A 23,481-nucleotide genomic window follows, 5' to 3' on the forward strand; every position below is an offset into this window, starting at 1 on the left:
TCCCTCACTTGTGTCACATTAAACGTAGTTTGTAGGCGCAGGGCAGTTTATAGTAGTGGTGCAGGGCCCATATCTTTACAACAGATGTGGGGCATTTAGTGTGTATTATCAGGAGTATGCTCTCCTCTGGATTATCTGCTAGGATCTGATGGGATCCCTGACTAGACAGACCATCAGTCTGTTCTGGTCTTGCATTTTCTAGTCTCCTTTGTTTCAACTTTTCCTTCCTTCCCACGCTCTTTCCATTAGTCTGACATACACCATTTTCTAGCAGCTGTAGCTGTGTGGGTGTCATTATTTATAACTCCCCCTAGCACAGCAGCCCTGTTAACTGTGTTGACATGAGCCAACTCGGCTGCTGAAAGAGATCTGTCTCCCTGCCAGCCTCTTTAGGAAAAGCAGGAGTATTCTAACACCCTGGGCTGCCTCCAGTCCCACATCAGAATCACGTTAATGCTGCCAATCTGGACAGGACTGGGAAAACCCACAGCATAGGGAATAGTGTGTGCCTCAAAATGGTTCAGTCCAAACAGGGGTTCAGCCTGCAGCACAATCCCTGACTCCCTCCAGACCCAATGCAGGCCACTCTGCATTGAATCATAGAATCATAGAATATCAGATTTGGAAGGGACCTCAGGAGGTCATCTAGTCCAACCCGTTGCTCAAAGCAGGACCAATCCCCAATTAAATCATCCCAGCCAGGGCTTTGTCAAGCCTGACCTTAAAAACTTCTAAGGAAGGAGATTCTACCACCTCCCTAGATAACGCATTCCAGTGTTTCACCACCCTCCTAGTGAAAAAGATTTTCCTAATATCCAACCTAAACGTCCCCTACTGCAACTTGAGACCATTACTCCTTGTCCTGTCCTCTTCTACCACTGAGAATAGTCTAGAACCATCCTCTCTGGAACCACCTCTCAGGTAGTTGAAAGCAGCTATCAAATCACCCCTCATTCTTCTCTTCTGCAGACTAAACAATCCCAGTTCCCTCAGCCTCTCCTCATAAGTCATGTGTTCCAGACCCCTAATCATTTTTGTTGCCCTTTGCTGTCACCCCTAGGTCCTTTTCCGCAGAACTGCTGCCTAGCCATTCGGTCCCTAGTCTGTAGCTGTGCATTGGGTTCTTCCGTCCTAAGTGCAGGACCCTACACTTATCCTTATTGAACCTCATCAGATTTCTTTTGGCCCAATCCTCCAATTTGTCTAGGTCCCTTTGTATCCTATCCCTGCCCTCCAGCGTATCTACCACTCCTCCCAGTTTAGTATCATCCGCAAATTTGCTGAGAGTGCAATCCACACCATCCTCCAGATCATTTATGAAGATATTGAACAAAACCGGCCCCACGACCGCCCCCGGGGCACTCCACTTGACACCGGCTGCCAACTAGACATGGAGCCATTGATCACTACCCGTTGAGCCCGACAATCTAGCCAACTTTCTACCCACCTTATAGTGCATTCATCCAGCCCATACTTCTTTAACTTGCTGACAAGAATACTGTGGAAGACCGTGTCAAAAGCTTTGCTAAAGTCAAGAAACAATACATCCACTGCTTTCCCTTCATCCACAGAACCAGTAATCTCATCATAGAAGGCGAATAGATTAGTCAGGCATGACCTTCCCTTGGTGAATCCATGCTGACCGTTCCTGATCACTTTCCTCTTGTGTAAGTGCTTCAGGATTGATTCTTTGAGGACCTGCTCCATGATTTTTCCATTGGCTGGGGTCCATTTTGGAGGAGGGTACTGGAGACTGGGTGGGCCAGAGGATGGGCTGAGAGGAAGGGCCCCATCCAGCCCCATGGCAATGAGGTGGAAAGATAATACAGCTCTTCCTGGAGTCCGGGGGGAGGGAGAAGGGGGCTATTGCAGCCCAAGGGAGACCCTTGTAGAGCTCCAATGGAGCTGTGCCTCTGTGGAGCTAGGGGTTAGAGCTAGCATATAGGCTAGGGCCTTCTCACTGATAGCCCTGGGGTCCTCTGTGGAGCAGAGTATCGCAGGCTGGACCAGCCCCCGCTGTGCTCTCTCACTGACTTATGCAGAAAAATACCCAGAAGGATGAAGCAGCTACCAAACCCCACCCAGTTTATTGTGTATGTTCACTGCTCACCCTGTGTGGGGCTCATTGCTATATGAAGGCTTTACACACCTCAGTCCCATTAGCGCTTAGTCCACAGCAGCACAGACATTCCCTATCTGTGCCCATCATCAGGAGAATGTCTTTATGTAACCCTTCCTTGGCCCTGGGCACCTTACATTACCCTCTAACCAGTAGAATAATCCCATACCAGAATATAGAGTGTTAACACATTCCTATGTTAATCCTGTTCCCTTCAGAACTAAATCTTTAAAGGAGCCAGCTATCCCACATACCTGGGACAGGCTCTGCTGAAGGGAATGAGCAACCCAGATCCGCCTGGGGATAGGTTAACTGCTGAAGCAGCTGGAAGACAGTTAGTTAAGCAAGGAGCACCTGAACCTGATAAAAGGCACAAGAGAGCTTAGGTGGAAGTTCCTGAGGAGAAAGGGGAGCTCCCAGGAGCCTGAACTAGGAAGAAGGGATGCCCCTAAAGGCAGGGAGATAGAAGCACCACTTCCGCCTGGCTCAAGGGCAGAGAGAGAAGGGATTGCAGAGCTCTCCAGGCAGGGAGGCCAGGGAGAGAGCCTGAGCAAGCAGAGGAAACACTACAGAGCTGCCCAGCCCGCAGGGAAGCCTGTGGCCTTACAACAGAAGGAACTGTTGCTGTCACTCAGGGACTTCTGGTTTGGAACTTAAGTTTTATTTGTGCTCTGGCTTAAAAGGGGCTCCTTTCAGAAGGCTTTATTAAAGGGACATCTGTGTAGAGTATTTGACTTCTTGATCAGGCTGTTAAAGGGACCTCATTGTTACCTCATTGACACAGCACCCGAGCTTTGGTTTCTATTGCAAAGCTGCCCTGTTTCCCTTTCCATGTCTGCACCAGACATTAACAGTTGATTTAAAAACTACAGCTGCTCTATGAGTCTTAATGGGCTGCAGAGCAGGCAGCCGAGAGCCAGTTGCTGAGAGCAGGGCTACACTTAACACCCTGTAGCTGTAAGTGCTGCAATAAAGATGCTCCTACACCGGCAGGACAGAACTCGGCCACTGGCACTGCTAATGTACCGCCGTGAGAGGCTGTAACTATGTTGAGGGGAGAAGCTCTCTTGCTGACATAACGCTGTCTACACGTGGTGGTAAGGTCAGTATAACTATGTTGCTCAGAGATGTGGATTTTTCACCCCCCCAAGTGACAGTTATCCCATTGTTAAGTCTGTAGTGGAGGCAGACTTGAAAGGCACTGAGGCCCAGATTCCCCCATTGAATTCTGTAGGAGTTAGATGCCGAAACACCTTGGTCCGAGTGCCTCCTTGTGAGTGGTCTACACCCTGCAGGCTTGAGCCATTAGTGCATCAAACTGAAAAGTCACCTTGTTTAGTCATTTGCACCTTTCTTGGGAGGATCTCAAATCACTTGAATATTAGTTATCACCCCACTTTTTCCACAGAAGGACAAATGGAGACACAGAACATCAAGGGGCTTGGCAGTGGCCACACAGCAAAGGAGTGGCAGAGTCAAGAATTGTGCCTCAAAGTCCTGACCCCCCCCCCTTAAGTGTTGCCAACCCCAAATATTCAACAGCTGTGAGTCAGGCCCCTCCACATCATGAGATTTTAAAATAAATACATGGATGTGTGTGTGTGGTATTTGCCTTCTGCTTTTTGAATTATTAGGGAGCACTTGGGTCCTTTTTTCAAGCTTTTCTTCACAGTTTCAAGGACTGGATATTTATTTTTTAAATGAACGATGAGATTGTTCACCTAATCACATGACTCCAGGGGCTTCAGAAAAGACACCAAGTATCACAAGACTCAAAGCCACAGGAACTGGGAATGCTGCATTCTTGGGCTCTAACCAGCAGACCACACTCCAACAGATCCAATGACCGAGCCTAAGTTACTAAACCTGTGCTGTAGCCAACACCAGTTCATCGCAGATATGCTTTCCGCAGAGTTCAGTGTGCCTGTGAGGGCCCAGGCCCATCTCTAGTTCCTCTGACAATCAGGATCAGGCCTTCACTTGTCAACAGCTGAGCTTTTAAAATTCTGAGGCTTTAGGGACCCCTAGTGGATGGAGTGAGGCCTCAGAACCTCTTAGAATTAGGCCACTTTTATTTAGGAGCCTAACTAGAGACTATGGGGACAGATTCTCAGCTACTGTAAATTAACATAGCTCATTGATTTCACGGGAGGGACAGCAATTTACATCAGTTAAAGATTTGGCCCTTAGTTGCCTAACTTTAGGCTCTCAAGTTTGAAACCGTGGGCTAGAGGACAAGCCTGTCCTGGCAAGAAGGAGTGGGTGACTTGGTAGATCTTTGCATTCTTTAACCTCAGTCTATACGACTATTAAAAATATTTTTTTATGGGATCTACAACTGGATGGATCCTGTTTTTCCTTTTAAACTGGCATATTTTAAAATCTTTGAGTGCTGGTAATCAGTAAGCATATTTATTTACGAATACTGGGCCAGATCTTCAGCGGATATAAATTGGCATAGATAGCACCAGTGAAATCGATGGCATTATGCTGATTTATACTAGCTGAGGATCTGGCCCATGAAGAGCACCTGTGCTAGGAAATCACAGGGAAGATTGCTTTGAGAAGAGCACTGTGTCTTTAAATAACTGAGAAAACATCAAAAGAATGGATGTAATAAAAATTCCAAGACAATCCTTGCAGGAGATATTTTGGGGACTTGCTGGAGTCATTCATGCAGTGGTTTTGTTATTGTCAGTGAGACCAATCCAATCCAATGCACACAATTCATGTTCATCTGTAAAATTCTTTCCCAGATTAGGACTAAATGTATTAGCCCACTCTTAACACCACAAAGAGAAGGGAGTAACTAATGAGTCAAGCGAAAACAGGATACTGGGATACCGTAAGTAAAGAAGAGGCTGTCCATTATGAAAAGGATACCCTTCAAATACAGGACACCATAGAATGCCTCCTAGCACTCTTGTGAAGTGTTGTTATTCCCATTTCACAGATGGGGAAATAAAGACAGAGAAATTCAATGACTTGCCCAAGGAAGCACTGAATCAAGAATAGTACATACCCAGCCTTCTCCTCTAAACACTACACAACACTTTATTTTCCATTTGTTTCAGTGGGTTTAATTAATGGAGTCCAGGTGGGGCTCATTTCTCCCATGAATTTGGTATCCATATTTTCAAGTGCGTTAGCTCCACTGGGCTGCTTCCCTTTCATCTGCCACTTAAAGATCATTTGGAGGGTTTTTTGGATAGCAACTTAATCTATTGGCTAAGGCACCGCATTGGGAGTCAGGGGACACAAGTTCTATTCCTGGCTCTGATCACAGGCATTTCACCCCTTTGTGCCTCTGTTTCCTTCCCACCCCTCATCTGTCTGCTCTATTTAGACTGTAACTCTTTAAGGCAGGGATTGTCTAATAGCGTATATTTGAACAGGGGCTAGCACCATAGGGCTCCAATCTCAGCTAGGCCCTCACCACACTACTGTAATACAATCCTCAAAAAGTGAGAGTCTCTTCAAGATGGCTAAAAATAAATCCTCTTCACCAGCTGAAAATATGGTTTGCCAATGTCTGTTCTAACACAGTGAAGTCTAGGACCACCTGCTAATACAGATTTTGACTAGATATATTATTCTGTCATCTCATCATTCCCCCCCCCCCGAATCTAGACAAACTTCCGACTCTCTCTCGGCCTCAGCTTAATAAAATGTATCTGGTTTGCTGATCACTTGTGAGACACATCTTTGTTGAGTCTCAAGTTCTAGATATGCATATGGGTTTCAAGGTTACTCAACTCTGCCGTTGCTGGCAAGCTATGTGCAAATGTAATGAATTAGGACAAAAGGGGAAATCATTACTCTATGCAGCCTTCACGTCTTGCATCAGCTTTTCAGACACCAGCTTTTCCAGTTTTTTTTTTTTTGGGGGGGGGGGGGGAAGGGGGCAGGAAAACTCAGTTCCAAACAGCAGTTATCCTCATGGCCATTTTCTTATCTGGTCATTGAAAGATAACGTGACCTATGAAATTCCTGCTTTAAGGTCAAGTTCTGAAATTTAGTTAAGGATCATTTTGGGGGAGGTCCAGTTTGCAAATACAGACCCAATGCTGACTCTGAACAGATTACTAAACAGATTTTGAGACCTGCAGAGGCTCAGTGGTGTGATTAGCTGGAAATAGAGGAGTGTCTTTAGCTGGTAATACACACCCCTTCCTTCCACTGTTAAAAACCACCTGTCACCTGTGCTCCTTTCACTCTCATAACAATCAAGCAGCCTGAAAGGCTTCAGCGCCATCAGCCAGCATCCCTGTTAAGACCTGCAGAAGCCAGATTCAGAGCCGGAGAAGCTGTCTGACCACAGCCATGGAAGAGTACTTCTCTGCCATCCACAAGATGGAACAAGCGGTTATGTTTCCCAGCCTCCTCAGAGGCGTCTACATGGAACAGCAGGATGACACATCCACTGGTGATTTTGGCAACAGGGACCTGTATGAGTATTACATCCAACTGAAATCCATCAAACTTACAGTGGAGGGTAGACTGGAGCCTCTAAATGAAAGCAAACACCAAATCACCAGCAGAGAGGAAGTACAAGAGAACGAAGAAGAGGCCGATCTTGAAGGACTGCTTTATCATCACTTTACAGGCTTGTATCGTGTCCTGACCCATCTGACCAGAAAAGCCAATGCCCTGACCAGAAAATACAATGAAATTATAGGACAGATCAACCAGAGTGAAATGACGCATACCTGGTGAAACATCCACCAATAACTTCAAAAGGTGAGACCTCATATATTACATCTCTGTTGAAGTTTTCTGAGATGCCAAATAGTGTCCACTCCCCTTTCTCCAAAATCTAAGTGATTATCAGTCTAGTTTAACTGATAATTATGTGATCAGCACCTAGAAACAGCAGGACCCACAGGTTCAAATCCTAGCAGGGGGGGATTAATCACTTTCTTCCAGGTAGATAAATTGCGCTGAATCCATTTTACTAAATGGGGGTCTTTTACTTGCCTCTTAAAAATCATTTTAAAGAGGGATTTACTTATTTGTTTTAAGGCAGACACCTCACATTGTCCACCAACTTTCAGATGAGACCTTAATAACTACGGTTCTCTCTCTGTGTGCAGAGAAGAGAGCACAGAACACTTGTAGTAAGACTAGTCTTTTGGCTGAGGATCCTTGGGAGTGCCATATATTGGGGACCCTACTGGCTACTGTATAGTGCTGCTATACATCCTGTAGTTGGCAGAGTGCTTTGGGGTGAAAGCTGCTCTATAAAGATGACATTAATTTTTCTGACATTAGAAAAATACAAGTACTTGAAATTCTGCTTCAAGTTTGAAATTAACTGATCAGTGAAAAGTTCAAATGCTTCCTTCAATGACAAGCTCTTGGAGGCAGGGACTGTATTTTGTGCATGTGTGCGCATGCTCTTGTACAGCACTAGTAAAGATTTTGATTCAGGCCTCTAGGGACTCTCACAATGTATGTGGTTAATAGGAACAGAGCTATGCTATGATCAGGGAAACCTCATCTCCTGTACTTCTTGTAATAAATGGAGGGTTAATGGGGGTTAGTATGTGGCAAAGACTTAAGAAAAACAGTACTTTGTACTTTAAAAAGTTAGGTATGATTCAAGCGCTGGAACCTAGAAATGCCCTCCTGTGTTGGCTATTCTGAATGACAATACATGCAGTACCAAAATCAGTACTTCCTCAAACACGTACATCAAAGAGAACATGCCAAAATTGCTAACTATTTTGTGATTATCCCACAGGACAAACTACCACCCCTGTGCTGCATACAGTTGACGTCGTGCGGCAAGTACTGCTGGTGAATTACTTGACTGACACCAAAGAGGCTGACCATCTGATAGCCAATGGTTTTGTAATAAGCAGAATAAATGTGATCATTCCTTGCTGTAACATGAACTCATTGTCCATCTCAAATACATCACATGCATGTTAATTTTCAACTACCTGGGCAAAAATCATTGTATTATGCTGCTGCTGCTGTGTGAGGTGAAAATCATGGGTAAGGTAACCCTCTTTTCTTACTTGTAACTGTACTTTTAAAAGAGGGCTGCTTCCACCCATTACTTGGTAATAAAACATCACAAACTGAAATGACCTTTTAAGTTTGTTTGGTTTCTTAAAAAACCTGGCCTAATAAAGCCAATTCTTGAGCAATATCAAACCTATCTTCCGCTTGCTATGCTAGCTGCCCATTGAATACCATGTCAAAGTCAAGATTTTGGTCCTTATCTTCAAGGCATCACTGGTTCAGGCCCAGGATACCTGAAAGATCAGAGAGAGTTCAAAGATGAGGAACTAAGTCCATAGCTCCACTCCTCAGGCACATGTAACTTTGTACCTCAAGCATAAAGGCTGCTGGTGAAGGAGACAGGGTTTTCTCAAGGGCTGGTCCAAGGCTATGGAATGAACTCCCCAAGGAACTAAAAACTTCACCAACCTCACCATGTTCCACTCCAAGCATAAAGGTGCATGTTTTCAATCTGTTTCTCTAACACCCACAGAGCACAGGGGATATAACACATTAAATTACTTATTAAAAAACCCACTCAATTTCTCCTTTTAGAGAAGAGGAGGGAAAGAAAAAATGACATGGGATGGTTGCTAGTCATGACTTCAAGGGGGTCAGCATTTTACTCATGGGAGTTTTTCCTCTCCCTACACCAGTGAAGTCATGGGCAGCCAATAACCCAGCCACTGGGGGAGGCTAGCCCCCGGCCCCTCCCCTTCTACCTGAGGCCTGCCCCTCCTGTACCCCCTCCTCCCACAGGAGCCCAGAGCACCCCACTGTGGCTCCCAGCCCCAGTGCACCGGGCAGCGCAGCAGCAGTGCCCCCAGTCCTGGAGTGCCAGATGGTCGGCGTGACCCCAGTGCCAGCTGCCTCAAGTCCCTGCGGCAGGCTGGCCAGCCCCAGCCCCATCCAGGGCAGAGCACTGGGAACTGCAGGAGGACTCCTGGGGCAGAGCATGGGCAGGACCACGCCAGGCTGTGTAGGGAGGCACAGCCTCCCGCATCCTATGATACCTGCCACCCATTAGTGAAGGTCAGGTTGTCTGGGAATGAGGCAGGAGGGGAAACACTTTAGCTCTTGGGAAGGAAGGTGATGACTGCTTCCAGCAGAAAGCACAGTGCTAGTTGATTCAGATAAGTGTTACTGGCAGATCTACTACAGGATATTTGTCCACTCTTCTGGGTGCAGGATAAACCTATTGTTCACTAACAGCTTTAGCTGGCTGCTTGTACAAAACATACCACAACAGACAAATGGGATAGTCAAAGGAAGGGAATAAAAATACGGGGTTTCAATCACTTAACAAAAAGTTATGCCCCCTCCCTTTCCCCTGCCATGTTTTAAACAGAGCCAATGTACGCCTTGCTGATTTCACCATTTGTTACTTGTCAGTTGGTTTGCTTCTATAAACTCCCAAACTACTGTACATTGCACTGTATACCCCGGTTTTTGGGTTGTGCATCATAATTGTCTGATCTCAACACAGCTCTGGGAATGTTGTTTGTTCACTGCTAGGGCAGAGGCACAACAATTGTTGCAGATCACATGGAAGAAAGTGGTTCTGCTTTCCCATTAGGTGGTCACTGCACGGTAGTTATTATACAATAACCCATATTCCTTCTTACCCAGCATATTTATCATTCAAAATATTCCCCCCTCAAAGTAATGTTTAGAAGGTAGAGAAAATGAACAAAGTATTTTAGTCTCAAAATTTAAAGGTCACTTTTAAGCAGAAACAGTGATGGAGGCAACCTGATTAAGGAAGGTTAATCAAGTCTCTGCCACGTGTCCTCTGGAGGCAGGAAAGATTACTGACATGTTACACTGGAGCTAAGCGACAAAAGCAGAGGGCATGCTACCTCAGCAGAGATCAAACTGTAATGGCTCCTCTAGGCAAGAGGCATTCTGAAGATTAATTTCAGACACTGCAGGAAGTAAAGGCAGTGCCTTAGATAAGATTGCTGTACGTTGGGATTTAGTAGTGTTGGAGTAATTTGTTAACAGCACATCTTGGGAAACCAATTTGAGAGATTAGTTTATCAAGTGGTGTTCCCACCAAGTCTTTCCTAGATCAGGCATTATTCAGTATTTTCATTAACTATGTGGCTGATGGAGTGGACAGTACACTTATAAAATCTGCAGGTGACACCACACTGGGAAGGGTTACATGTGCTTTCGAAGACAGGATTAGAATTCAAAATGATCTTGATAAATTGGAGAGTGGGTCTGATATCAATAAGCGGAAAGTCAATAAAGACAAGTGCAAAGTACTACACTTAGGAAGGAAAAATGGGGAATAACGGGCTTTGCAGCAGTACTGCAGAAAAGGATCTGGGGGTTCTAGTGATCACAAATGGAACATGAGTCAACAGTGTGATGCTGTTGAGAAAAAGGCAAATGTCATTCTGGGCTGTATTAACAGGAAGACTTGGGAGGTAACTGTCCCACTGTACTTGGCACTGGTGGGGTCCAGGTGAGAGCAACAAAAATGATAAGAGGTTTAGAAAACATGATCTATGAGGAAAGGCAGAAAGAATTTGGAATGTTTAGTCTAGAGAAGTGAAGGATGAGAGGGGACCTGATAACAGTCTTCAAATATGTAGAAGGTTGTTATAAAGAGGATCGTGACCAATTGCTTTCCACATACAAGGGAAGGACAAGAAGTAATCAGCTTAATTTGCAGAAAGGAAGATTTAGGTTAGATATTAAGATAATCGTTCTAATGATTAGGATAGTTACCTAGGGAGGCTACGAAATCCCCATCTCTGGAGGTTTTAGAGAACAGATTAGACAAACACCTGTCAGGGATGGTGTAGGTATACTTAATCCTGCTTCAGTGTGAGGAGATGGACTAGAACAGACAACCACTTGAGGTCCCTTCCAGTCCAACATTTCCAGGATTCTATACATGGATGAAGAAAAGTTGGAACAGTAACAGCAGCAAAATAAAAGGTTTAAATACAGCAACAAATTCTGCACCAAACAAGGGTCATGAGCTTAAAGCATGGCCCAAAATTTATAAACCAGGATGTGTGCCAAGGGCATGAGAGAGCAGTTTGTGCAAACTTGGAAAAGCTTATTCAGGAGTTAAACTTTAACTAATTTTTCAGATATTTGTCTTGGATCTCAACTCAATAATGAGGAAAGAGACTGGGTCACACCACCCTATAGGTCAACAACTTTGTTTCAATGTCTAATTTTAGAGACATCTGTATTTAGGCATTTAAATAAGTGGCCTGATCTTCAGAGATGCTGAGCCCCTGCAATTCCCACTGAAGTTGAGGAATTGTGGATACTCAGCATCTCTGGGGAAAAGAAAAAACAACAAACGTTGGTGCCTAGATATGGATTTGTGGGCCTAACTTTAGGCACCAAAGCTGGAAAAATTTGGATCCAAGTAATAACAACAGAGAGAAAGCAAGTGGAGAATAGGATCCTAAAGGGGATCAAGTATGGATGCCTTGTCAATACTGCGTTCTCTCTCAGCCAGTATGGAAACCCTTCCTAGCAAGGCTAACTTTGGCCCCAATCCTGCAATGAGCTCCGCATAGGCAAGGCCACAGTGTGACCAAGACTCAAAGAATGCGTTAACAATAACAGAAGGCAGGGATTAAATTTCGCTCTCAGGAAGAAGGGGACCTGTATTTTCCTCTACATCAACAGACTAGTAACTGACCTCCACGATTTTCTTTGGTACAGCAGTTCTCATTTCACAATAGTTAACAGGCAACTCAAAACTAACATTTAAATAGAATAAAAGAGCTAAATGCATTGCAAAATACTGAGATAAATATTAACAACAAATGGAACACACTAATTATTCATAGTTTTAATTATAAGAATACAGTAAGTGTGGTTTTTTTGTTTTGTTTTTCAACCAGTGGCATTTGAACAATAACTGACATACAGTCTGCTCAAATATATTTGGGAGTGGTCTCACGAAACACGATCTGGTGAACAAGTCTGTAGTTCTTGAGACGTTTTCAGCGAATTGGATGGAAGTCCTCCAGTACCTCAGCTAGGATTTTCTTATCTACAAAAGGTAATCAAGTACAATTACGAAAGCTTATTCAGCATTTAGAGAGGGTTTGTTATTGATCAATAATCAGTAAATCAGAACATTTGCTACAGGCCAGATCCAAAGTCATCTGAAGTTAATGGGATCCTGTCTTTCATTAACTCCAGTGGGTTTTGGATCAGGCTTTACTACAGTAGCACTTTGCTTCACAAACTGAACATTCCTCTCTCCCCTTCCCAGTGAAGGTTTAGTAGCAGAGCCCTGTAAAGAGGTCTCACTATCAAGAACTTCATTACTTCTACAGAATATTTACTGGCACATAATGGAAAAGCATAACTAAACTCCACTTAACCAAATATATTTTGCTAGGCAGTAAACTTGAGTCCCTCTTCCCATCATTGCTAATTTTCTAAAATTCAGTCACCATGGCTCTCTCAGGCAAAGCTAGTTAGCAAGATTCTATTGTACTATGGAGCCATAACGTTTCTACTAAGGCTTATTTCACCTGGCATGTTTGTCGATAAAGTGAACGTTGCAATCTAGGTAAATTGAGGATTACTGCTCCTGGCCAAATGAAGAATGTTGCACTTAATTCAATGGACTTTGAATCAGGCTTTTAATACCCAGAGATTGGGGAGGAAGTAATCAGGCTAAACTCCACTTAATATCTGATTCGGCTGGGAAATGAAGAAACCCTCTGAAGTGGCAGTTTCCCCCTCTGCTTGACAGGCAGGTTTTGGTGAACATGGCTAGCAGAAGATGGGGTTGTGTTAAGTGGGAAGGGAAATAAAACTATGGCAAAAGGTATGTCTTGAAAAAGTTATAGGAGGAGTTAAAACACCCCTATCGTCTCCATGACCCTTCAGAAAGGAGAAAACTCAGAATAGGTCTGTCACTAGCTTGATACCTTTTACTTTTGTCTCACACACACACACAATGGCACCCTAGTGACTAATCAAGAGCTAAGTTTCCATTCTTGCAAACAAATGTAATTCGCCGGGAAAACGGAGAAGTCTGCTGCTTGCCAGGGGCTAAGATTTGCGATGTGACGGAGAGACTGCCGAGACTCATCAAGCCCTCGGATCGCTACCCCTTCCTGCTTCTCCACGTGGGCACCAATGATACTGCCAAGAATGACCTTGAGCGGATCACTGCGGACTACGTGGCTCTGGGAAGAAGGATAAAGGAGTTTGAGGTGCAAGTGGTGTTCTCGTCCATCCTCCCCGTGGAAGGAAAAGGCCTGGGTAGGGACCGTCGAATCGTGGAAGTCAACGAATGGCTACGCAGGTGGTGTCGGAGAGAAGGCTTTGGATTCTCTGACCATGGGATGGTGTTCCATGAAGGAGGAGTGCTGGGCAGAGACGGCCTCCATCTTACGAAGAGAGGGAAAAGCATCTTCGCGAGCAGGCTGGCTAACCTAGTGAGGAGGGCTTTAAACTAGGTTCACCGGGGGAAGGAGACCAAAGCCCTGAGGTAAGTGGGAAAACGGGATACCGGGAGGAAGCACAGGCAGGAACGTCTGTGAGGGGAGGGCTCCTGCCTCATACTGAGAATGAGAGGCGATCAGCAGGTTATCTCAAGTGCGTATATACGAATGCACAAAGCCTTGGAAACAAGCAGGGAGAACTGGAGGTCCTGGTGATGTCAAGGAATTATGACATGATTGGAATAACAGAGACTTGGTGGGATAACTCACATGACTGGAGTACTGTCATGGATGGTTATAAACTGTTCAGGAAGGACAGGCAGGGCAGAAAAGGTGGGGGAGTAGCACTGTATGTAAGGGAGCAGCATGACTGCTCAGAGCTCCGGTACGAAACTGCAGAAAAACCTGAGTGTCTCAAGTTTAGAAGTGTGAGCAACAAGAGTGATGTCGTGGTGGGAGTCTGCTATAGACCACCGGACCAGGGGGATGAGGTGGATGAGGCTTTCTTCCGGCAACTCGCAGAAGCAACTAGATCACATGCCCTGGTTCTCATGGGTGACTTTAATTTTCCTGATATCTGCTGGGAGAGCAATACAGCGGTGCATAGACAATCCAGGAAGTTTTTGGAAAGCGTAGGGGACAATTTCCTGGTGCAAGTGCTAGAGGAGCCAACTAGAGGGGGAGATTTTCTTGACCTGCTGCTCACAAAGTGGGAAGAATTAGTGGGGGAAGCAAAGTGGATGGGAATCTAGGAGGCAGTGACCATGAGTAGGTTGAGTTCAGGATCCTGACACAGGGAAGAAAGGGTAGCAGCAGGATACGGACCCTGGCCTTCAGGAAAGCAAACTTCAGGAAAGCAAACCCTCAGGGAACAGATGGGTAGGATCCCCTGGGGGAATAACATGAGGGGGAAAGGAGTCCAGGAGAGCTGGCTGTATTTCAAGGAATCCCTGTTGAGGTTACAGGCACAAACCATCCCGATGAGTCGAAAGAATAGTAAATATGGCAGGCAACCAACTTGGCTTGACGGTGAAATACTAGCGGATCTTAAACATAAAAAAGAAGCTTACAAGAAGTGGAAGGTTGGACATATGACCAGGGAAGAGTATAAAAATATTGCTCGGGCACGTAGGAATAAAATCAGGAGGGCCAAATCGCACCTGGAGCTGCAGCTAGCAACAGATGTTAAGAGTCACAAGAAGGGTTTCTTCAGGTATGTTGGCAGCAAGAAGAAAGCCAAGGAAAGTGTGGGCCCCTTACTGAATGAGGGAGGCAACCTAGTGAAAGAGGATGTGGAAAAAGCTAACGTACTCAATGCTTTTTTTGCCTCTGTCTTCACGAACAAGGTCAGCTCCCAGACTGCTGCGCTGGGCATCACAGCACGGGGAGTAGATGGCCAGCCCTCTGTGGAGAAAGAGGTGGTTAGGGACTATTTAGAAAAGCTGGACGTGCACAAGTCCATGGGGCTGGACGAGTTGCATCCGAGAGTGCTAAAGGAATTGGCGGCTGTGATTGCAGAGCTGTTGACCATTATCTTTGAAAACTCGTGGCGAATGGGGAAAGTCCCAGATGACTGGAAAAAGGCTAATGTAGTGCCCATCTTTAAAAAAGGGAAGAAGGAGGATCCTGGGAACTACAGGCCAGTCCGCCTCACCTCGTCCCCGGAAAAATCATGGAGCAGGTCCTCAAAGAATCAATCCTGAAGCACTTACATGAGAGGAAAGTGATCAGGAACAGTCAGGATTCACCAAGGGAAAGTCATGCCTGACTAATCTAATCGCCTTCTGTGATGAGATTAATGGTTCTGTGGATGAAGGAAAGCAGTGGATGTATTGTTGCTTGACTTTAGCAAAGCTTTTGACACGGTCTCCCACAGTATTCTTGTCAGCAAGTTAAAGAAATATGGGCTGGATGAATGCACTATAAGGTGGGTAGAAAGTTGGCTAGATTGTCGGGCTCAACGGGTAGTGATCAAGGCTCCATGTCTAGTTGGCAGCCGGTGTCAAGTGGAGTGCCCCAGGGGTTGGTCCTGGGGCCGGTTTTGTTCAATATCTTCATAAATGATCTGGAGGATGGTGTGGATTGCACTCTCAGCAAATTTGCGGATGATACTAAACTAGGAGGAGTGGTAGATACACTGGAGGGCAGGGATAGGATACAGAGGGACCTAGACAAATTGGAGGATTGGGCCAAAAGAAATCTGATGAGGTTCAATAAGGATAAGTGCAGGGTCCTGCACTTAGGATGGAAGAACCCAATGCACAGCTACAGACTAGGGACCGAATGGCTAGGCAGCAGTTCTGCGGAAAAGGACCTAGGGGTGACAGTGGACGAGAAGCTGGATATGAGTCAGCAGTGTGCCCTTGTTGCCAAGAAGGCCAATGGCATTTTGGGATGTATAAGTAGGGGCATAGCCAGCAGATCGAGGGACGTGATCATTCCCCTCTATTTGACATTGGTGAGGCCTCATCTGGAGTACTGTGTCCAGTTTTGGGCCCCACACTACAAGAAGGATGTGGATAAATTGGAGAGAGTCCAGCGAAGGGCAACAAAAATGATTAGGGGTCTGGAACACATGACTTATGAGGAGAGGCTGAGGCAACTGGGATTGTTTAGTCTGCAGAAGAGAAGAATGAGGGGAGATTTGATAGCTGCTTTCAACTACCTGAGAGGAGGTTCCAGAGAGGACGGTTCTAGACTATTCTCAGTGGTAGAAGAGGACAGGACAAGGAGTAATGGTCTCAAGTTGCAGTGGGGGAGGTTTAGATTGGATATTAGGAAAAACTTTTTCACTAGGAGGGTGGTGAAACACTGGAATGCGTTACCTAGGGAGGTGGTAGAATCTCCTTCCTTAGGATTTTTTAAGGTCAGGCTTGACAAAGCCCTGGCTGGGATGATTTAATTGGGGATTGGTCCTGCTTTGAGCAGGGGGTTGGACTAGATGACCTCCTGAGGTCCCTTCCAACCCTGATATTCTATGATTCTAATCTATAATGAGTGCACACAAAGCCTGAATCACAGAGTAGTAGTCTATGGTTCACTATGTTAATCTAAGTACAATTTCCAGCCTGCCTCTAATGGGATCACAGTGGGTTCATTAGCCATTTCTCATCAGTTTCTGAAAAGAATGGTCACAGCTGCACACTAACTGCCCTCCTTTCCTACCTCTATGCCAACAGTTTTAGACTGCATGAGGAGACAATATTCCAGAACTATTAAAATTATAGCAGTGGAACAAAGTTGAAGCCATGGGACGATCAAGATGCTAAAAGAGTACTTGAGGGGGATAAGGCCATTGTGGAGAAACTGAATGAATTCTTTGCATCAGTATTCACAGCTGAAGATGTGAGGGAGAATCCTCATCCTGAGCCATTCTTTTTAGGTGACAAATCAGAGGAACTGTGAGACTGAGGTGTCAGAGGAGGTTTTGGAACAAATTGATAAATTAAAAAGTCTCCAGGGCCAGATGGTATTCACCCAAGAGGTCTGAAGGAACTCAATGTGGAATTGCAGAACTACTAACTGGTAGTCTGTAACCTATCATTTACATCAGCTTCTGCACCAAATGACTGGAGGATAGCTAAAGTGATGCCAATTTTTAAAAAAAGCCTCCAGAGACAATCCTGGCAATTACAGGCCAGTGAGCCTAACTTTGGTACCGGGCAAATTGGTTGAAACTATAACAAAGAACAGAATGATCAGACATGTAGATGAACACAATTTGTTGGGAAAGAGTCAACATGATTTCTGTAAAAGGAAATCATGCCTCACCAATCTACTAAAATTCTTTGAGGGGGTAAACAAGCATGTGGACAAGGGGGATCCAGTGGATATAGTGTACTTAGATTTTCAGAAAAGCATGGTAAATATTCATGGTAAATAAGCTCAATGGCCTGTGATGGGATGTTAAATGGGGTAGGATCTGAGTTACTACAGAGAATTCTTTCCTGGGTATCTGGCTGGTGAGTCTTGCCCACATCCTCAGGGTTCAGCTGATCACCATATTTGGGGTCGGGAAGGAATTTTCCTCCAGGGCAGACTGGAAGAGGCCCTGGGGTTTTTTCGCCTTCCTCTGTAGCATGGGGCACAGGTCACTTGCTGGAGGATTCTCTGCACCTTGAAGTCTTTAAACCATGATTTGAGGACTTCAATAGCTCAGACATAGGTGAGAGGTTTATTGCAGGGGTGGGTGGGTGAGATTCCATGGCCCGCATTGTGCAGGAGGTCAGACTAGATATCTTAATGGTCCCTTCTGACCTTAATGTCTATGAGTCTATGTACACAAGAGTGATCCAGTGGATACATTGTACTTAGACTTTCAGAAATCCTGCGACAAGTTCTCTCAACAAAGGCTTTTAAGCAAAGTAATGTGTCATGGGATAAGAGGAAAAGTCCTCTCATGGATCGGTAACTGGTTAAAAGATCAGAAACAAAGGGCAGGAATAAATGGTCAGTTTTCAGAATGGAGAGAGATAAATAGTGGTGCCCCCAGAGGTCTGTACTGGGACAAGTGCTGTTCAACATACTCATAAATGACCTGGAAAAGAGGATAAACAGTGAGGTGGCAAAATTTGCAGGTGATACAAAACTACTCAAGATAGTTAAGTCCCATGCAGACTGCAAAGAGTTGCAAAGGGATCTCACAAAACTGGGTGACAAGGCAACAAAATGGCAAAATGAAATTCAATGTTGATAAATGCAAAATAATGCACATTGGAAAACATAAATCCAACTATACATATAAAATGATGGAGTCTAAATTAGCTGTTATAACTCAAGAAAGAGATCTTGGAATCATTTTGGACAGTCCTCTGAAAAATTGGCCAAAGGATGCTGTTGATGCAAACACTGCAGTTCATGGAGATTTAAGTTGAAGTGTGATTCGGTACAAAGGCCTCTGGAGGGAGGCAGGGTCCACATTCGTTCTCTCAATTATTCCAGAACAAAATATACAAAGTCATTTCCCCCTACCTAGTTCCCAGCTGACAAAGTGGATCTGAAAAACAAGCTGGGTTTGGTCTGCCTCATATCATCACCACAAGAGCTGTAGTGGGAATTTAATAGACAGTTCCTACTGGTATCAGATAAGATCAGAGAATCTAGTAAAACCTTTGAAGCAATGGAACAGCCTCCAGAGGAGGTGGTAGAAGCCAATTAAATGGGATGTTTAAACCCAGAAACACAAGGGACAACACATATTGTGGAGAACAGCCCCACAATGGATAACCTACTATCATTTAGATGGTAAGCTGTTTGGGTCAGGGGTCATCTCTCACCATAAGTTAGCAAAGTGCCTAGCAAAGAAGGGCCCCAGTCTTGGTTACCAAAATACAAAAAAATCATAAACTAGGTCTCCGACATCTCTAACATCTATAATTCAGTTTGCTCCTCCACAGCTATATTGCCTCTGCAGTGCTTACTTTTAAAAGCTTATTTCCTCAGTGAAGTAAATGGAAACAACAGAAAACCACCAAGGCAGCAGATCTGTTGAGTAAGAAAGGTTCATTTCTCTATCATAACTTTCCTGACTTTCTAGATCACTTTAAATTTTGACTCAGTCAAAGAGGTGATACTAGCCAGTTGTGGCCTGTTCTGAAAGACTGTATTCTGACTTGGGCATACCAGAATTTATCACCTATTAACTAGTTTGCAATGTCTTTCTTAAAACAGCAACTCAGTATACCTTTTTCCTTAAAATCTTCCGGATGTTGCCTAATGTATTCCATCAGATCTCTGTCCCGTTTAGCATGAATATAGTCTGCACGTTTACCGATATAATATCCAACACACCAGCCCACAGTGGCATACAGGACCTGACGGTGTACTCCTGCAAGGTGGAAAAAAAATCCAGAGAAAACGATAAGTAATGTTATAGATATCATTGCTACACATGGAAGTTATGATTTTTCTTTCCCCCTGCTTTCAACATGTGTTTGTTAAAAATTCAGACCCACAAAAATAGCAGCCTTAGTCTCATCGGTGCTAGGGATGCATTCTGAAGGTATCAGCCTTCAACATGAAGGCTGCAACAGTCACTATGTTTAAGATTCCAACTTAAACTAAAGCCACCCAGATTGCTGAATATTTATTACAGGTGACTTCGCACAATCTGATTATTATTAGAGCCATGGTCTGGAGATTAGTAACTTGGATACAGGAAGAATCCCCAAGAAAAAGACAAATGATCACTTAGGCTCTCAGGATATTGATGGAAGTAGATGCCTAACTAGGATTAGGACAACGCTTGCTCACATGCACAGAACGGATCACCAGGAATGGGGGTGGAGGGAAGGAATTTTCCCATGTACCATCAGGGACTGGGCAGTGGAAATGACGGTGTTACACCTTCATCTGAAACCTCAGTCAAGATCGATAGACATACACCTAGATCCCTAGGACTACAGAGAAGGAGGTCTTGACGGGCTCTGAGTCTGATCACATTCATCTTCCAGAATAAAACCAGGGGTACATGATACAGATGAGACTGTCACTATCAAGTGTTCAGGATAAGCAAAGTGGAAAATGGAAAGATTCCCATCAGAGTCCACACCTGTCAGCTGACAGTAGTTGTGGAAAAAGCCCCCCCACAGGAAATGGGGAGAGATAGAGGCATTATTGGTAAGAGTCTCACATCTGCCTTGTAGGCCCAGGGGCACTGTCAGGGCTGGGGGTGTATGGGGATTAGATACCTCAATGAAGTATAGATTCACCCCATCACAGGCATTGGCTTCCTCAAGGCCCCGGGGGTGCTCAACCCCCCAGCTCCGCTCCAGGCCCTGCCCCAACCTGACTTGTTCCTCCAAGTCCCCGCTCCAGCCCCTTCCCATTCCTGCTCCGCTCAAGGCCCCGCCCACACCCAACTCCTTCCTCCAAGTCCCCACCCCTGCCCTGCCTCTTCCCGCCCCCGCTCTGCCCCAGGCCCTGCCCCACCTCCCTTCTCCCAAGCCCCCACTCTGCCTCTTCCCACCCCATCCCACCCAGTTCTGCCCCCTCCCCTGAGCACACCCCATCCCCGCTGGGACACTCTGTACCTCGGATGAACACCCGGCACCCCCATGTTCATCCTTGTAAAATGATTGTGTGGTATCCAACGCAAAGTTTGTCATGTCGGGTGTCTTCAGAAGGCTCACGATACACTGAACACTGTCGGTATAGTGATGTTATAATAACTGTTACAGTAATGTTATAGGTTATAATTTCATGTATATAGTTATGAGGCTGAAAATGTATCCTCATGGCTTAAAATGAGCGCAGGCAAAAACTCTCCAAGAGCAGAGAGGCAGTTCACACCTGATCAGGGCAGGTATGAAACAAACCCAGCCCAGCCTCACAGGAACAAAGGACGCTAGCCTAGGCAACAACAAAAGAATCTGTTTGAATGAGTCACCCCCCTTCCTTTGGTCAGTATGGGACTGTGATGAGGTAATGCTCACTTGACTCTGAAGAGGGCAGGGGGGGCAGAGAAGAGAGCAAAGCCAAGAGGGAAGAAAAGACATGATAAAAGGGAGAGATGTTTGCCATGCTCTTCCTCTCTCTTCCACCTACACCTACCAGACGCCACACCAAGCGACTGAAGCACTGATCAAAGGGGAGAGAGCCTGGCTGAAGAGCAACCAGCCAGCCTGTGGTGAGAAGCATCTAAGTTTGTAAGGGCATTGAAAGTGTGAAGATCAGCTTAGAATGCGTTTTGCTTTTATTTCATTTGACCAAATCCTACTTGTTACACTTTGACTTATAATCACTTAAAATGTATCTTTCTAGTTAATAAAGATGTTTGTTTATTCTACCTGAAGCAGTGCGTTTGGTTTGAGGTGTGTCAGAGTCTCCCCTTGGGATAACAAGCCTGGTACATATCAATTTCTTTGTTAAGTTGATGAACTCATATAAGCTTGCAGAGTCCAGCGGGCATAACTGGACACTACAAGATGGAGGCTCCTAGGCTTGTGTTTGTGACCAGAAATATTGGCTACTGTCATTCGGTTGCACAATCCAAGGAACAGCTTACATACCAAAGGCTGGACGTGAACAGCCCAGCACTGGGGGTTCGCAAAGCAGAGCGGGGTCAGGCTGGCTCCCAAAGTCAAGGATTGGAGTGACCTAACAGATCACCGGTCCAGATAACACCAGAGGGGAACGTCACACTTGCTCCTTCCCCTCACTGCCTCATGCAAGCTGTGGAAAAGCTGATTGCGGTGGACAGGAGGTGCTGGGATGGAGGAGAAGAGTTGGCTGCCAGTGGGTGCTAAGCACCCACTAATTTTTTTCTGTGGGTGCTCCAGCCCTGGGGCAGGGACAATCTTTTTGTTGTGCGTTTGTACCATGCCTTGCACAATGGAGCCCTGGTGCACAACTGGGGGTCCTAGAACCTACCACAATAAATAAAATAATAATAAATCCCTTCTTCCACCAGGAGTTATTCACTGGTCCCTCCTAGATCACTGCCTACAGAATCCCCTTCCAAACACACAATCCCCAGCAGCTCACCCCAGGCATCTTCTCCCTACTGCCTCCCAAACAGTCTCTCCTAAAGCCCAACAGACAACCTCAGTCCTGTCCCCCCCGGCCCCCGCAGCCTCCCTCCAACAGCCTCCCAGCCCCCCCTGCAGCCTCCCTCCCCCCCGCAGCCACCCTGCAACAGCCTCTCAGCCCCCCTCCTGTCCCTCCCTCCAACAGCCTCCCTCCTGCCCCACCCTCCAACAGCCTCTCAGGCCCCCCCTGCAGCCTCCCTCCTGCCCCACCCTCCAACAGCCTCTCAGCCCCCTCCTGCCCCACCCTCCAACAGCCTCCCAGCCCCCCCGCAGCCTCCCTCCTGCCCCACCCTCCAACAGCCTCTCAGCCCCCCCCGCAGCCTCCCTCCTGCCCCACCCTCCAACAGCCTCTCAGCCCCCCCCGCAGCCTCCCTCCTGCCCCACCCTCCAACAGCCTCTCAGCCCCCCCCGCAGCCTCCCTCCTGCCCCACCCTCCAACAGCCTCTCAGCCCCCCCCGCAGCCTCCCTCCTGCCCCACCCTCCAACAGCCTCTCAGCCCCCCCCCGCAGCCTCCCTCCTGCCCCACCCTCCAACAGCCTCTCAGCCCCCCCCGCAGCCTCCCTCCTGCCCCACCCTCCAACAGCCTCTCAGCCCCCCCCGCAGCCTCCCTCCTGCCCCACCCTCCAACAGCCTCCCAGCCCCCCCCGCAGCCTCCCTCCTGCCCCACCCTCCAACAGCCTCTCAGCCCCCCCTGCAGCCTCCCTCCTGCCCCACCCTCCAACAGCCTCCCAGCCCCCCCCGCAGCCTCCCTCCTGCCCCACCCTCCAACAGCCTCTCAGCCCCCCCCGCAGCCTCCCTCCTGCCCCACCCTCCAACAGCCTCCCAGCCCCCCCCGCAGCCTCCCTCCTGCCCCACCCTCCAACAGCCTCTCAGCCCCCCAGGCAGCCTCCCTCCTGCCGGCTCTCCAGTCCGAGTCCCAGCCCCACCGCAGGCCCTGTTCGCCAGCTTCCCTCCCTCCCTCACCAGCTCGTATGACCGGGCGCCGGTTGAAGGCGTTGTCCACGAGCGCCGACGCCCAGCCCACCAGGCCCATCCACACCGAGTTCCTGTTCACGATGGGCGGCGGGGGCAGCCCCCGCGACTCGTCGGGCAAGAACACCATGGTGCCCGGACCGCGCGCAGCGACGCACCCGGCCCCGCCAGCTCAAGGACAACAGCTGGTACCGCCCCGAAAAGCGACCCGCCAGCCCGCGGCAGCCGCGACACCAAGGTTCCGCCGCGCTGACAGTCCCCCAGGCAGCGTGGCGCCCTGCGCGGGGAGAGAGCGGGGTGCAGTGGAAGGGAGGGAATGGGGCTGACTAGGGTGGGTCCTCGTTTGGGGCCCCATTGCAGGGGAGGGTGTTTCTAAGTCCCCCGAGATTTACTACATGAATCTTCAAAC

The 23,481-nt window shown here is 46.8% G+C and overlaps 2 protein-coding genes across 2 annotated transcripts; one reads left to right on the top strand and one right to left on the bottom strand.

Moving 5' to 3' along the window:
• Nucleotides 1–6,251: 6,251 nt before the first annotated feature.
• On the top strand, nt 6,252–8,783 carry THRSP (thyroid hormone responsive). The gene is made up of 2 exons (XM_084614619.1): nt 6,252–6,859; nt 7,863–8,783. The coding sequence occupies exon 1, from the start codon at nt 6,443–6,445 to the stop codon at nt 6,833–6,835; it is 393 nt and encodes a 130-aa protein (XP_084470745.1). The 5' UTR covers nt 6,252–6,442; the 3' UTR covers nt 6,836–6,859; nt 7,863–8,783.
• Nucleotides 8,784–11,942: 3,159 nt separating this feature from the next.
• On the bottom strand, nt 11,943–23,273 carry LOC311525355 (NADH dehydrogenase [ubiquinone] 1 subunit C2-like). Its single transcript, XM_084637433.1, has 3 exons — nt 23,064–23,273; nt 19,256–19,399; nt 11,943–12,161 (listed from the first exon to the last, which is right to left on the bottom strand). Exons 1-3 carry the CDS (start codon nt 23,200–23,202, stop codon nt 12,112–12,114), a joined length of 333 nt encoding a protein of 110 aa, XP_084493559.1. The 5' UTR covers nt 23,203–23,273; the 3' UTR covers nt 11,943–12,111.
• Between the last annotated feature and the right edge of the window lie 208 nt (nt 23,274–23,481).

This window comes from Lepidochelys olivacea (assembly GCF_965140295.1).
Source record: "Lepidochelys olivacea isolate rLepOli2 genome assembly, chromosome: 1".
Classification (NCBI taxonomy): Eukaryota; Metazoa; Chordata; order Testudines; family Cheloniidae; genus Lepidochelys; species Lepidochelys olivacea.

Coding starts and splice junctions, on each gene's coding strand:
- THRSP (XM_084614619.1), top strand. CDS start 6,443: ATGGAAGAGTACTTCTCTGCCATCCACAAGATGGAACAAGCGGTTATG.
- LOC311525355 (XM_084637433.1), bottom strand. CDS start 23,202: ATGGTGTTCTTGCCCGACGAGTCGCGGGGGCTGCCCCCGCCGCCCATC. Junction 19,400..23,063: donor GCGCCCGGTCATACGAGCTG/GTGAGGGAGGGA, acceptor TCCACCTTGCAG/GAGTACACCGTCAGGTCCTG. Junction 12,162..19,255: donor GGAAGATTTTAAGGAAAAAG/GTATACTGAGTT, acceptor TACCTTTTGTAG/ATAAGAAAATCCTAGCTGAG.